At 51.2% G+C, this 16,349-nt stretch overlaps 1 protein-coding gene across 7 annotated transcripts in view; it reads right to left on the bottom strand.

Moving 5' to 3' along the window:
• The window catches only part of PTBP1 (polypyrimidine tract binding protein 1), a 29,960-nt gene extending 13,784 nt beyond the window's left edge, over positions 1–16,176 (bottom strand). For 2 of the 7 annotated variants that reach the window (XM_072029116.1, XM_027472531.3), the window contains exons 1-4: positions 16,034–16,163; positions 12,147–12,177; positions 1,118–1,193; positions 12–184 (exon numbers count right to left, since the gene is read on the bottom strand). In XM_072029116.1, the coding sequence (XP_071885217.1) occupies positions 12–184; positions 1,118–1,193; positions 12,147–12,177; positions 16,034–16,041 (288 nt within the window). In that variant the 5' untranslated portion in view covers positions 16,042–16,163. Of the gene's footprint in view, positions 1–11; positions 185–1,117; positions 1,194–4,940; positions 4,964–10,437; positions 10,684–12,146; positions 12,178–16,033 lie in introns of those variants that run through there. The other 5 variants (XM_072029117.1, XM_027472532.3, XM_038169066.2 and 2 more) reach the window with 5 other exon arrangements.
• Between the last annotated feature and the right edge of the window lie 173 nt (positions 16,177–16,349).

Raw genomic sequence — 16,349 nt, 5'->3', positions numbered from 1 at the left:
AGGAACAGTACCTGATTTTTTCCTTTCAACATTAGAAGATTGGTGACCTTGCCAAAAGGTAAGCCCAAAGAAATGACCTCTGCCTCCGTAACGTCACTGGGCAGTTTACGGACGTGGATTACTCGGGATGGGACCCCAGCACTTCTACTGTCACCTTTGAATTTTTTGCTGTCGTTTCCATTAGCTGTAAAAAAAAAAAAAAGTCACTGTTTAGAAGAGCAAGTTCCATGTGACATACACGTACCTACCACTTCTGACATACGGTGCTCCCCCCTCAGTTACTGCTGTTACAGAGAAATTCCATGGTCTAACTTACCCAGAGTCTGAATACACATGGTTTTACTCATTTTTCAAATTACACGAATGCGAGTGACGTAGCTGAATGCCAGTGCAATGGAATCAACTCTCCAGTGGCCATTTTACAGCCTGTTTACAGTACATACACAACCCCACCCACAACTCTATTCCATGTAGGTCTGAGCCATTAATTTTAGACTGCTGCTTTGTTCCTTTTCACTTTGACATATTCTTAGCAACGAAGCACTTTGAAAGGGACTTCTTAGATCAAGTGACACTAAAACAAACAATACGACTCAAATGTAACTTTAGATCAGCTGGATTATACATACAGCAAAGACTACCAGCAGCACAATACCAGACATTAGCTGATACAGTCTGGCAGGGAAGCTACTGGCAAAACAGTAAGGGCCTCAGAGGCATTTCATGGCACTGGCAAGCACAGAAGGCAAAGTTCTGGACTCAGCACCTAAGAATTCTGTCTTGCAAGGGATTACTAACCTCTAGATGGTGTAAGACTCCTAAATAACAACAAATTGATATACACAGACAAAACAATCCTACATTAAATTCACCTGTGCTTCGAGAGTCTACAGCAAAACCTGCACATTCTAATGCTGTAAAAGTCATTTCAGCAACTGTCCTGCAACAATTTTTCACTCTGCAAACCTTAAAAGTACAGGGCAGAGACTATTCAGCACCATCTTACAACAGGCTCAATAAGTATTAAAAACAGAGATTTAAAAATTAAGATGACAGTAAAAACAGACCTCATAGTACAATATTTTTCATGTTACTCTTTTCTTATGGGCAATATTACCTGCAGAAGAAGAGTTGCTGCTCATGATAAAGGGTCCGTTAGTAACACAAGTAGAGAAAAGCTCGTCAGATCCCCGCTGGAAAAGAAAAGAAGAAAGGTAAACTGACAGCATCTTTACTAAATCCTATTCAGGTATTCTGAAAGCAGAAAAACAATTGAGATTAAGCTGTAGAGAAGCTGAACAGAAGTGAAAATATACTGACAGTCAGCCTCATTGTCACCATAAATTAAACATAAGTAAGATCCAATTTAGTAACTGAGTAGCACTACCCAACAGCTGAGCACTGGGAATCTCAAGGAGCTGAGGCATTGCTGAGTTGTTTGAAGCCACTAAACCAAGCGTCATGCACTGACATTCACATTTTTTCCTTAAGAAAAAAGGACCTGACTACTGCTGTCAGATGACATTTTCGTTCTTTTAAGTTAAGCTAGAACGCTGTAGCTGATCTGAAACAGCAGAACAGGTAGGTCTCACCTCCTCATCAATTCCTAATGCCGTTCATTACGGTGAGAGCAGCCATTTTACTGGGGGTTACCAAGATCACAGAAGTCTTGAGCAAAAGACAAGTTACAACGTATTTGGTCAAAGATGCCATTTTCCAGCAACTGTGAGACAACGCAACTTGGAGATGCTGAGAACTGAAAGAAATGCAACTCTTCCTCTTCCTCCCCCCAGAAAATGGGAGAGAAAAAAAATCAAGAAAGTGAAGCTCCCAGGAAAGATCTACTTTTATTTTTTATAGGAGTAGGAATACAATAGTTTGCACTCTTCTAGGACAACAGTAAGAGTCTCAGTAAGCACACTCCAGTCGGAGGACACAGACAAGCATTCTGAAGTGGAGAAACCTGAGTATCACGGGTACAAAATCTGTGGCCACATGCTTAATTTTGTACTAGGAGCTTATTGCTAAAGTCGTGGCTGCTTGCAGAACGAGATGCTCAGAGCACGCCAACATCTTTGATTTTTTTTTCCATCCTGCAGTGTCATACATTTTGACTATAGAAGAACAAAATGTTTGATCAAAAGCTAGAACAAACTGCTCCTACTGGAATTACACTGCCCAAACTGATACCAGAATTCACAGAAATGCATTTATTCTGGGCCTTTTAGTAGCTGGAGGCATGGTCTAATTCCGTCTATTGGCATACAGGCAGGGAAGTGCAGGAGCTTAGCATTTCCCTTCACTCCCTGAAAATAATGCTAACCAACCTCGAGCAGATCACTGTAAGACATTTCAATTCACTGCAGCGTTCCCTGCACTGACCACGACACCGTGCTAACCTACGGAGGAAGTACGAAAAAAGCATTACTAAGGCAAGAAGCAAACACTACAACAAATTACTTCTTAGCACGATCTACGCTTACACAAACGCCACTTAAAATCAGTAAGAATTTCAAACAAGCGACAGAGAAGACCTCAAAGCTCACTGCAAGCAGCAAGCAAACTCAGTAACAGAAATCCAGCTCCAGAAGCACTTTCTCGTAGCTTCCAAAACGATTTTTACGGTGTCACACTAGAAGACCTCTACCAGCAGAAAAAAACAACCAAGCTCATCCCTCTGCTAACTCCCAGGCACGTGGATGGAAACATGCCCTGCTGCACACCACGGCCACCAGAAACCCTATCGCCCCCCGAGCCCTGTATCTGGTGGCCCTGCAGTAACAGTATCTGCGAGATAACAAAGGCTCTGCTGCCGCTCCAGCAAACAGGTTGGGAAAGTAGGTCACAGAGGAGCCCCAGAACAGCAAGTTACAGACAGAGGGGTTTGGGTGGCGGGTTTTTTTTTTTCCTTTTCTTCTTCAAATCTTGAATTTCTTGTCTGACAACTCGCTGCTGCCTCTTCAAAGAGGAGCTCGAGGACTTTGATGTACTGAGGAGGGGAAATTAGGCATGGTTCCAACACCGTGCTTGGTGCACTACTGCTGGTCACCTGCCCCACTGCCCAGGCCCTCCAAAGGCAGCACCCGCCCAGCAGTGTCTCCCTCTCACAAAGTGCTAATTAGCAATAGGCCTTTTAACAGCTGCTCTAATTAGCACTGGGATTCCTGAGTCCAAGCAAGAGGCAAGCTAGTCTGGGAGGCTATTATACTTCGAGCCCATCCTTTTGATGACAAATTAACGCGTAATCCCAAGGCAAAGGAATCCACCAGCCTGCTGCAAGCCTTTGTGCACCCCAGCCAGCTCGCTGCCCCGGCCAGCTGACTTCCCGCGGGCTGGGATGCGACCAGCAGCTATTTCCAAGAGCCGCCCAGCAGCAAGCAAACCTCCCCGTGTAGGCTGTGTTTATTGGCCTAATGAAACCGCTTGCATCAGGCCCTAATGGGCCTTCAGCTCCCAAAGAGTTCTTCAGGCACTCGTAAAGCTCAGGACGGACCCGGCTCCAGCCCTCGCAGCATGAAGCACGGCGTCTGTGCGAGCACACGGCCAGCCCCTCGCTCCCCGCAAAGTGCTACGAGCAGCCACGTATCTGGTGCTTGTGGAGGCACCGCTAGGAAACTACAGCCTAAAAACAAATGTTTGTGTGACTGGGGAAAGAACTCAAGTTCCCTGAATTCAACTTTCCTAATGGCTTGTTTAGAATAAATGTTTTCCTGCATATTTACAGATCTACTCGCAGCACTCTGACGAGGAGTGCTCACTGCTGCTCGTTCCCACATGTCAGTGTTTCTTTAATGAAAGAGCATTTCAAATCCACTCCCCTCTTATCTTGGAGACAGTCTCTGCTGCCCGCTGTGACCAGAGCCAGGAGGCAGAGGGGGATGATTGTTCGACATCAAAAGCAGCAGCAGGCAATTTGTAAGCTTCCCAGCTGGAAGTACGTGCAAACAGAGGGGGACGACCAAAGCAGTTGGACAGCCACGACTCCGAGGCCTTTCCCCTACACAAGGGAACTTCAGACCCCGCACACGGCACCATGCGGTTGGACCGACGCCGCTCCAGAGCCCTCAGAACAGCTTTTCCAGTACACACCCAAGAGGTGCAGGCTCTGCGCACCGAGTTGCTCGGTTGCAGCGCTGCCAAGCTCTCCTCACCAGCAGCAGACTGCCCCAGCTGCTGCTTTCCCCAGCGGCCGTCTCACTACTCGGCAGGGCTCACCTCCTAACTGCAAGGAACCTCCAGCGACAGTTGCTTTCTGCAAGGACCTAACCGCAGGTAAACTGGGCACAGCCACTCTCAGCCTGCACGCCCCACCGCGAGCTGCGGGAGGGATCCTTCAGAGCTGCAGTGATCACCAAGAGCTCTTCCCACACTTCAGTGCCTTTTCTTCAAAACCACATCACAAATTACGTTGCTCCATACAAAGCAACCTACTTCAGTAGGCCCAGAAGAAAAACCAAGCCTGGCTGCCTCAAAGATTTCGCTTTAAAGGTGAGCTTCTCACCACCAACAAAAATGGGTGTTGTGTATTTGGGGCTTTATTGGAGGAGCCCTACAAGGGGCATGGATTCTGAAGCATTATGATATTATTCGGTTATCTTTTAAGTGTAAAACCAGGGTGGGAAGGAAGGAAGAGGCAGGGTCACCCCGCAGCACTCCTCCACCTTTGTTCTCCCCGTGCCCCGGGGAGGCCCGGCCGTGCCGCACACAGAGACACGGCTCTCCCACCGTGAGGCCAGCAGCCCTGCTCACAGCAGACACCAGTTTCTGTGGGCAGTTCTGCTCAGGCAGTTCTATTGCAGTGGTGTTTTTATGAAGAGATCGCCACCAACAGCAGCACGCTGACAGTAACACCACCCTCCAGACACCTCCACCTGAGCTAACAAATCCCTTCCCACTTACAGGAAATACACCATTTTTAAAGCGGCATCGCCAAATCTTACCTAGTCCAGGGTACGGCTGCTTCTGCCCCCAAAATCACCGCCTGGACACGTTGCTGACAGGTAACACGCCGCCTGGGAGCGTTTCTATGACAGCAGCCTCCTTTTGTCTGCAACACTCACGGCTACAAAGGGCCTGTTGCTCAAGCTGCATTAATTTAATAACACACTCATGCTCCGTGCAGGGCTGCTATCAATACTTGAGTTCCCTTCCCTAACTCAGGAAAATCTGCCAGGCAGAATCCCAACATCCCATATTTTCTGAAGTTATGTCCTCAGCTATCCCCCAAGCTCTGTTGTCTTTGCTTTAAAAGGAAGTTTTAACAAACAAGTCAGAATTTTGAACCAGTCTAGGCTTTCCCAGCTTAAAAAGCAATCGTTAATTCATTCAATTACAAACTCTCTCTTTTTCACTAGGATATTACCTAAACTTAACCGCAGTGGGGAGTTAAGAAAGCCAGAAATTATCTCAGCTTCCACCAGCACACCTTGAGGTACTGCTGAAGTTCTCAGCTGCCCTATGTAATTCATCCACTTCAGACCCAGACACTCCTTTTAAATGGATTACAATAAACCCACCACATCCTGCCTATGCAGAAGGCTAGAAACATACACAAAGTAGAGGAGCACCAAAATAGGAGTGTACAGACAAACAGCTGACACTACTACACGCTAACGGCTGCAAAGGTTATGGGCAGAAAGCAGAATGTATGGCAAAAATGGACAAAAAGTATGGCAAAATGGGCATGCAGGAAGGGAAGGCAATGCCAACTGAAGGCCAGCTCAAACTCCGGGCCTGCCAAACCTGAGGCCTACAGAAGAAACTTTATCCCTGGCCCACTGAGCACATCCTGCACAGCAGCAGAGCTCTGCCTTGGCTATGGAACAACTGACAGCACGGGATGGTTTCAGCAGGCGGAGGAGAGCAGCACCCCTCCACGTGAAGGAAGGGGGATTTAACACAAGCTGCAAGCTGCCATGCCTTCACAGAAAGCAAGGCAGTAACAGTTCCACATGGACACACCCCCAAAAAATAAACTAAAGATCTGTGCTGCTCAGAGTCCTCGGTCTGCTCCTCCAGGAGTTCCCATTAACACCCCCTTTCAGATTAATGCCCCCTGCCCAGTCTTGTGACTGCCTGGCCAGAGCCTGCGAGCTTCATCCCTCTGCTATACCTCCCCTGCATCTGCAAAAAGGTTTTGGAGCCAGTAAGAGACTCCCCGAACATTTTACACAACTACACACAGATCACTGAGAAGCTTACACAACCCCCCCACTCTGATAAAGGCGGAGAATTCTCAGGGCACAAAGAACTGAGCATACCCGAAGCATGCTTCATGGGCTCCACGCGACGTCAGGCCCTGAGGAGTTGAAGAATGTGCGCTTCCAAACCCCGATTCCCTCCTTCTTTGCAAAGAAACTGGTCAGAAATCCAGTCTGATGACATCACTCACACCCATTGTGCTGCATTCCAGCATTTTCTGTTGAGATTCGAGAGCTAGGAACAGAACTAAATTTAACCTACTAGGAAGAATGATGCCAGTTTTCTTCATCTTCCATGGAAGACACTGCCAGCAAGGTTCGCTCGCATCCCTCCCACACGATCCTTTTTCCTCTCCTGCCTCAAGGATTCTGTAGTCACTTAAAGGTGCAGCAGTGTAAAAAAAAACATTAGCAGACAGTCTTTTTGTGACAACACCTCCAAAGAACACGCGATAAAAGCATATCCTTCAATCCCAGGAAAGTTTGAAAGCTGAGATTAACACAAAATAACTTCAAGAGCCTGAAGTGGCTGCTGAGTGAGGCAGGGCGCTGCTGCCCCCAGGCAGAAGTCAGGAGCTTTGGTGTTCATCCCTCCTCCATGCCCATGTGAGGGACGTGCAATCTCATCTGATCAGGCCCAAAAGCAGGAGTTGAGGAAAAATGCAGCCCCCCAGATGGCTCATGGCTGGTTTTTATGCACCAATTCAAATGCAGGCACCCCCTCTACTGTTTATGGATACACAAAGCTTCCCGGGGAGGTTCAGACTCTGTGCACACCTCTCAGCACCTTGAGGTAGGGCTGCCAGGCAGAGCGCTGCGAGGAACCCGGCTCCTCAGGAAGCTGCTCTCCCACAGCACGTAGTGCCCCAGCAGCCGGTGCGGCCTCCATCAGTCCATGCAGGTTGGAGCCTGAGCCACCAGGAAGGGAGGCATCAAAGCTGCTGCTCACACAACCTGGGGGATTTCGCAACGGGATTGCGCCGCACTCAGCTCAGGCTGCCCGTGGAGCCGGATCCCCGGCCCCTCCCTGCCTCGCTCAGCCCCAGCTGCTATGGAGACACCCTGCGAAACAAACCTGCCCTTTGAGCAAATAAAAGGTGGGGCCATGTTAAATAGCCCCAAATTCCTAAACCCTACTGAAGTAATGCAGTCATTCTTGCTCTGTAGGATAGCACACACCCAGGCTTTATGATACACGGTTCCCAAGTTGAAGCTTAACTAGCAGTCAGCCCCGAGCTCTTAAAATCATCGCAGTGGAGCTGGCTGGCTCTCGATAAAGCTTAATGCAAACACTATCAGAAGGAAACGCTGCTGCATGAGTCACTCTGAAACAAATGGAGCCTATGGAAACACCGTGACCAAATCCAGAAAACAGCAAATCGACCGTGCGGGTTTCGGAGGAGCTCCACGCTAATTCAATCCCACCTACAGCAGGGTTGTGTAACAGCCAGGACCTGCTTTAACAGAAACCAAGCAATTACACTGAGATTAGCAAGGCGCGCATGCTGAACTCAGCACAGCGCTCGTCAAGGCTTCACATGAAGCTTGAAGGACGGCTGCAGCAGCATGGCACCGAGTTTCAAATTCACACTCACTCCTCCTTGCTAGTGAGATGGCAAATGTGTGGTTTGACACATCCTGCAGAGTGACCATCATCCACCCCTGCACTTGGGACTTTTACTTCCTGTTCTTGGTCTCACATTTGTGAAATACTTTGCTACCTGTGATGATTTGAAAAACAGGGGGCAAAATAGGCTTAAGATTAAAATACCGAGAATTTTCCACAGCCATTTTATCAACAGATTGCTCTCTAGGAAGTCTCACACAATTTCATCTACACCAGGAATCACAGCTTCTTTCCTTTCCAAATGCATGTAATTTCAGCTAGCTTCCACATTAAATGTTTTAGATTTGTTGTAAAGAAACTGCTTTAAACAGCTCTAATAGCCGCCTCTGGTCACAATCCCCCCTACCAATAGCTTACAACTCCATTAAACAAAGAATTGGGAGTTTCCCCCAGCTACCTGAGGGCTTCCCCCGTCCCCCTGCAGGGACAGCTGGCTACAAACCGAAGGCAGGTGCCTGAGCCCTGCACGCAGCAGCTCAGCCAGGTTAGGTGCAGCAGCCTCCCCAGCACCAGCAGCAGCCGTGTGCTTGCTGCACGCATGTGGCTCACATGTGTGATCACGCCTGCTGCAGGACGACCACAAGAGCCAGCTTGTTGCAGCCTCCAACCGAAGCCATAGGAGGGGACTGGAATTTCCTCACAACATTCTTGGCCTGCTGCCTGAAGCCATAATTACTGTTCCCATGGCAAAGATCCTGGCTTGACCACAAATCACTCCTGTGCAGGCAGCCTGTATCACACTCTAGCAAACCCCGTTTTAAAAATTAACTTCTCAAATGCCACAGACGTGCACTGTACTTTTCTGGAAGCGTCACCCTTCAGAGAGAGCTCAACCTAACCGAGACACTACCGCATTGTTCAGCGCCTAAACTCTTCAGCAACCATTTTTAATTGCCCAAGTGCAACTTCACTTAAAGACCGATGATATATCCCAGCTCATACTCTAGTAAGTCACCCAGCTCAGACAGTGCACGGGTCAGACCTCTGAGCCCAAATCCAGTCCCTCCATCTGAAGGCCATGCTTCCTTTCCAGATATTAACGAAATTATGGGCACAAACAAGTCAAGTCAGGCAAGGCATGTGTTTCTGATCTGCAGGGCATTCCAGAAGGCCGTGTATCAAGGGTCCTGTAGCAGAACTGCAATGAGCTTCCTAAACAGATTCACGCACTTTAAGCTGAGGAGCCTGAGGACTAGGTCAGACGTGAAGCCCAGGAACAGCCACAATTCCCTCCCTGCTGAACATGAGCCCAGGCAGCACAGTGCAGTGCTCAAGCAGAAAGCCAGGAGGAAAACACCCAGGCACTTAAGTTACAGAGCCTAAACATAACAAAGACCTCCAAACAATGAATAAGCATGTGGGAGTACCCGTAATACATACCTTAAGGATGGGAGAAAAGTCTAAAAGGCACCAGACCCTGCCTTTTAAAACAAAAAAGTAGAGCAAACTGATACATGTTTTCACAAAGTCTTCAATTTCAAAGTTAGACTGTAGCAAGCCGGAATGCTTTACAGCAGGAAGACGACCAAGAGGCCACCGTAAATCATCTCTGACAATTGGCTCAGCAGTGGTTTAAGTTACAGGCACTTTTCCTACTGGCCTGAGTATTCCCCAACCTCGGGACATTCCAGGCACAGTAAGAACATCGAAAAAGGTGCCTGGTGCTCTCGCATCAACGTGCTGCTGGAAGTAAACCATGAGAGGACACAGCTTTGGGGGACTACGGTCTCCTAGCACTTGGAGCTGCACAGAACACTGTTCCTACCCTCTGTGTACATACAGAGTAAGAATGGGCAAGTTTACACCTCAGACCAAGTTTTCCAGCGGAAATTTTCACGTCCAGCCCAGGAGCTGAGCCAGCAGGCTCTCCTGTGAGCAACACTTTGGATGGATACTAACAAAGTAGGTACATCCCGTCTGAACACCACTTCTGTGTACATGTTTTATAAAGTCAGCAGATCACAAAGCTGCAATTACACAGCATTATAACTTATCAAGCAATTATGAGGAACATCTGCTTCTGAATGGGTGGGGGGGGGGTCGGTTAATCCTTGAAGCAATTTCAGCCATGCCCCAGGGATCAGAAGAATGCCACTGAAGAACAGAGCTCTACCACCGTAGTTATTTTAGCAGAGACAACGCTGGAATGCGTCTGTGATGTTACAGGAACCTTCTGCAGGCTCTTCAAACTACTGCCTAACCAAAGGAAGGTAGAGCGAAATGGAAGCAACACACCAAAGCAACAGCAGTATTTCAGAAGAGCCGTAGCCAGTGAGGTTTTACACTCACCACCGAGAGGTTTTTACCAAGGAACCAAAAACCAACTCGGCTACGATTCCTGCAGCCTGCACCTCCCTCCACGTGAGTCCTGCGCCCAGAGGCTCTCTAACAGCGCAGGAGCACAGTGCAGGCAGGGGAGGCAGCCGTACGAGAAGCCCTCCCTTGGCTCCCCGCTGTGCACAGCCAGGACTCCAACCTCAGGCAGCACCCGTGGAGCACATTACAGCTTATTGCAGAACCACCTCCACCACACGAGCTACAGCAACACGGCCAATGCCTTGCTTAAGCACTCAGATAACATGGCTCCATCAAACACGCTGTAAAACTTACCTTTATCAAGACGAGTCACCTTGTCTTTTGCTTCTGCCACCCTAAGTTTTGATTCAATTTTCTCACAGCCTGCCTCAGGAGCTTCATTGTCAGCCCAAGCTTCTCTCACCACTTTCTACCCCCAGCACAAGAGCTGTTACAGCTCTGTCCTGCGCGAGGAGTGAAAGCGCCAGCACAGGATTCCTCCCAGCCCTCATTTCAGACATCTGACTGTGCTGTGCTGGGACTGCAATGGCCCCGCAGATGGGAGTGATGAGGCATGCAATACCACATCCTGCAGCTTCTCTAGATTCACTGAGAGGACTACAATTACAGCTTCAGAAGCTTCCTGGTCAAGTTTGGTTATATAAAACCACTTCTTAAAGCTGCAGAAACTGAAGATTACACAACATTCAAACCGATTTAGGGGACTTTTACCTAGATCGATCAGTTTACAGGGAAAGGTGTCAAACTGCCCTACAGCAGTCCAGGTAGGACTTACTCCACCTTTCAACTGGCTATGAACTATTAGCCAACCTGAGGGTCCCAACAAGCTTCTCCTCCTCCCTCGCTGGCACACTGAGCTCCTTTTGCAGCAGATGGTGTTCTCAGCCAGAGCCAGACACCATCGTGTCACTACAATTAATTCAAATTCAGGTTATCACACCAGGACAAGTTAGAATAGCCCTTCCCCTACACGTGCTGAGTAGATCTCCTTTATGTTCAATGGATCACTAACAAACATGCCCGTGCTCTCAGCAGTCACATCGAGCTCCCTGCTTCCAATGTAGCAGCTCCTTGCTAAGAGCAGTTGTCTGCAGTGCTTCTGCTTCGCTGGCAGACCCAACAGAGCTCCCACCGCCCCAGCTCCCTCAGGTGAGTCCTGTATCACACACTGCCTCACCTCACCAGCCTGTTCAAGCTGCCCCACACATTCCTTAACAGCGAGACGCTAACACAATTCAGGCCACTAAGGAAGCTCTAAGATCACTACTCGGAGGCCAACGTTCACACAGACTGATACAAGCTCGCTGTAATCCTGATCCCAGAGCATTAGCTACGATGTTCACTCCATGTCCACCACAGAAAATGAGAAGCCTGTAACAGAGGAAGGAGTGCCAGTCTGTCCCGCACACTCCAGCTCACCATTCCCCAGGAATGTGCCTTCATCCCGAACACAACGGCTATCGCCACCCGCACAGATAAGGAGGCTCCTGTCAGCACTTTGAGTTTCAGGGCTAGGCCTGCACTTTCAAAACCTGAGACCAGAAGGGTAAAGGTCATATTTACTGTACTCACAGGAGATAAAAATCAACAGCCAAAACACTCCTTTTTTGTGGTAGACGGATTTTTGACATGTAACTGAACAGGAATTCACATGAACAGAGGAAATGGAGTTCACGAGAGAAGGGACCAGTTTCTCCATTGAGAACCGTTGTCTGGCACACAAATAACAAGCACGGCTTGACATTTTAGTAGGGGAAAGGGCTTTCTAAATTCAATAATGTTCTTATAGGACAGTTGATAATCAATGTCCAAACGCCAAGAGCTAAGTGCTGAGCCACAATAAAAGTTTTAAATGCACATGAAACTGAATTACCTTCTGGTTAAAACCAATTTACATGGTACCAGAAATAACCCTTTAAACCTGAAGATCAACATTTGGTGAGGCTAAAACTAGGTCAGATGCTGAGCAGTGTAAAAAGAGAGAAAAAGTGAGAAGTGCCTACCTTTGTACCAACTGTTATATCTTGGACAATGCTGTAGAAAAAAGAAAGAAAAGGATTAAAAAGTTAGATAGGTTTGCCACAAATATCCAGCATAGTTTACAGTAGTAAGAAAAAAGCAAGTCAAAGTGCACAGTTGTCTTTGCAGGTGAGCCAAGGACAGTTTATACAAAGAAAAATTATTAGATGGTGATGGTGGAGACCCAAGACCCAGCAGTCCGAGAAAAACGCAGCTCTTCCCCTGCCTAGCACGGAGCTCGCTCCTCCTTCAAGCGCACCTCAGGGGCCAGAACCAAAAAACCCACACAGTGAAGTCCAGCACCCTCCGCAGAACGGGATGCGAGGAGAAATCACAGCCTTTGACTAAGTCAAGGGCAAAAGTGGCAAGAGCCAACTCCACCACCAACAGTCCCCTCCACAGCTCCTCAAGACCTATCCAACGGAGTCACCCCCGCTGGGCTGGGAAGGGCCCCTCCAGCTGTGGAGATGCTCCCTGAGCAGCAGCAGGGCCCTTGGACACCCACACCCCGGCGGCACCACACACTAGATGGAGCCGGGGCCGTTCCCTCGGCAGGCGCCCGTCCCAGCACCCCGGAGCCAGCCCCGCGCCAGGCTGGCGGAGGGCAGCGAGGAGCAGCCCAGGGGCCCAGGCAACTCCCAAATGAGGGAGTGCTGGCGCACGGCATTCCCCTCCCGAGCAGTTTCTGCTCAAGACGTAGTCCTTTTCCCTACCTGACCTGCAGGAACAGGCAATTAACCCGTACCACGTGTGTGCAGACCTCTCACAGTGAGAATTGCTGCCGAAGTGCCCACCATAAGCAGTAGCAGTGCTGGCTGCTCCTCCAGCAGCTCGCACCAGCAGTGCCCAGTTCGCACCACTCGCCTACCAGAGCAGCTTCTGTCACCGAGGGAAGCAGCACGAGCTGCCTGCAGCCCGGCATATTGCACCGGGTAATATCCCAGAGCACTGCGGTGCCTACGTGTTATTTTTTGTGACAGGACTCGAGGCAGGCAAAGGCTATCAGTTACACCCCTGCATTGACGATTTTTCTAATCCATTCCATGGTAAAGCAGCAATATGACACTGGCGAGTGGAGACAGTAACTTTGGGTTGACACACGCAGCACTGCCTGTCCCAGCTCGCATCTGACAGTCACAGCTCCAGAGGAAGGGATGCAGAGCTGGCTGGCTAGCAGGCCTGCAGCAGCTCAGGGAAACACAGAAGACGAGCAGAACACAGCGCAGTCACTCCTACACCACCAGGAAACGTGAAGCATTCAGGGCAGTTCTACAGTTTGACTGATTTAGCACCGAGCAGTTCTTCTTTCCCTACCCTCCTCCTGCAGCACTTCTTCATTTTTCAGGGAAGTGAGCACTGCTCCTTCCCTACACGCCACCCGCCTTTCACTATGCCCTAGCACGAGCCGGAGCCAGCTCAGCTCCTCGCACTTCCTCTCCTGCCCCAGCCTGCCATGTCATCACAGCCCAGCCATCCACAGCCAGAGCTCCAGCCTCATCCCATGGCCGCTGCCGGGCGGCTCCGCCACAGTCACACTTTTTCCCCCCTCTCTAAGGGGCTGCTCCCAGCCCCTGCATGGGAATGCCGGCCTTGCCGCCCCCCCTGCCTGCCCAGCAGCAGGACAGATGGGTTTCGCTGCACTCGGAGGGCCAGCAGCACCGAGCTAATTAAACCCATCTGTACATATCGGCCTACAGAATTGTAACCGTCCTCCAGGAGTTACTGAATACTTCATGAGCACACATTTCTTCAGTTAAAACACACACATCCACCCCGGGATTTTCACAGCCTTCACAAACATTTCCAGCAAAGCGCAGTACGAGCAGGGAATCTCTGAGGTCTCCAAACCTCTCGGACTTACCCCCGAGCAGTTTCTCTTACTTCCTGTTCCTCCTGCGGGCCTCACAGGCAGGAAATGTTTTACATAAAGTAGCCTTCACAGGGAATAGTCTTTAAAATTATCCAGCAGGAAGAGCTTTTATTTGCCAAGAACTATCAAGTCCTGGAATACTCTTGTTGTAACCCATCTGATAACAAACGCCACACGAAACTAGCAGTATTGAAGTATTTTTATTAAAGAAATGGGATATTCTTCCCGGTTACTTCTCCCACAGCTTATCACATCTCAAAGCTGCATTCTCGTCTTGTGTCAACCTTAATATGGGATTAATGTTTTTATGTTTTCTAGAAGAGTCGGCAATAAAGCCTTCCTCAGATGTTATTTTACACAGAACGAGATGATTCCTACACGGTAAGGATCGAAATTCAGCAGTGCCAGTGAAACCTCGAGGTCACTTTCCAAAGCAGCCTTTCCCAAATTAACTCCTTGCATGTTTTAAAGCAGCTTATTCAATAGTGATCGATCACTTCAAAAGCGTAACTACACATCAGTTTAGGTAGCAGAAGTAAAACAGAAGGAACACAGAGCCAGAGAGGTGCCACACCGCCAGCTCACAAAACCCAAAACCTCTTTCAAAACAGCTTTTGAAATTTCAACAGGGGTCAGCTTTCACGGGGTAAGCAGATCACACACCAAGATCTTTAAAAACTAATGAATAATTAAGCATCACATTATACTCAAACTTCAACAATAAAGTAGGAACTTCTTCACCAGGCACAATAAACCAGCTTTCCCAGGACCCAGGATGAACACAGCCGACAGAAAATGATTTTTAACACTAAAACATGTAATCTCACACGCTGAGTTTTTTAAACACCATTCAGCACGCCAAACAACTCGGAAAAAGCAACGCAAACGGCACCCTGGGCTGCAAACTACATTCATTTTAAGAGGTCTAGAGTTTTAGGATGAGAACACCCCAGACAAGGCTTCGGCAGAGCTAAAAACCAGACGGGGCTGCGCCTGATCCCCAGCACAGCGTCAATGCAGGGGAGGGGAGGCACCGCGCTGGGCTCCCCCGGCTGTGGGGAAACAAGCCCCTTACGTGGAGGCCTTTACAGAGGTATTTTAGGCACGGACACGGCGCTCTGCAAGAGAAACGAGCCCGCTCGCTAGGAAAACGCCCAGCGAAGCAGAGGGGGGGGCACGGAGCCCTGAAGGCGCTGCCCCCGGGGGAGTTTTAAAGCGCTTCCGAAGCGGGGCAGCGACAAGGAGCGGGGGGGCGGGGGGGGGGGGGGGGGAACCGCGGCTGCCCCGACCCGAGCCGGGCACAACTTCCACGGGCCCCGGGCACGGCTCAGCCCCACGGGGAGCGGTCTCCCCCCCCCCCCCCCCCCTTCCACCGCCACCTCCCCGCTTGCGAAAGCGCCGCACAATGGGCGCGGGGCTCGGCCGCGCCCCCGCCGCCCCCCCCAACCCAAAACCGAGCCCCCCGGGGGGGTTCCCGGGACACCGGGGGGCACCCGGCCAAGCCCCGGGGCGGGTTCTCCCTGCGCACGGAGCCGCCCCCCCCGCACCCGCCCACGCTCCAGGAGGGTTCAGGCGGCCCCCGGGGGGGCGAGCGCGGCGTGAGGGGGGGGCTGTGAGGGGGGGGGGCCCAGCCCGCCCCAGGCCCCGCGCCTCAGCGCCGGGGCGGCGGCCGCGGAGCAGACCCCGGGGCCGCCCCCGCACCCCCCGGGCACCTCCTCCCCCTGCGGCGAGCACGGCCCCGGGGGCAGCCCCCCGGGAGCCCCCCGCCGGTAACCGCCCGCCCCCCGTTCCCTGTGTATCCCCCCCCCCACCCCCCCCAGCGGCGGGGACGGCCGCGCCCCGGGCGCCCCCCCTGAGGTAACGCCCAGACCCCGGGTCCCGAGCCCCGGCCGCGGCCCCCCCCCCCGGTCCCGCGGAGCCCCCTCAGGGGCCGGCGGCGCTCCCCCACAGGCCCCGGGTGCGGCCTCGGGCGCGGCGGGGCCCGTTCGGGCGGGGACTCACCCGTCCATTGCACACGGAGGAGACCCGCAGGGAACGGAGCGGAGGCGCCGGAATAGCAGGAACGGACCCGACGGCTCCGTGTTATAGACTCACAAAATGGCGGCGCCGCCCGGCCCGCCTCGCCCGCGCCGCCGCGCCATTGGCTGTCGGCGGTGTCACCTTGACGGCAGGGGAGGGGAGGGCCCGCCCCCGGGGGTGGGAACGCCGGAGGCTCTCCCCGAGCCTATTGGCTGAGGGCGGGGAGAGGGGCGGGGCGACGCGCCGGTGTGCGGCGCGATTGGGTGGGCGCCGGGACGCGGCTGGGAGGAGCCATCTT

Source organism: Anas platyrhynchos, chromosome 29, assembly GCF_047663525.1.
Source record: "Anas platyrhynchos isolate ZD024472 breed Pekin duck chromosome 29, IASCAAS_PekinDuck_T2T, whole genome shotgun sequence".
In the NCBI taxonomy this organism is placed as follows: Eukaryota; Metazoa; Chordata; class Aves; order Anseriformes; family Anatidae; genus Anas; species Anas platyrhynchos.
This window is presented reverse-complemented; position numbering and strand designations above follow the sequence as displayed.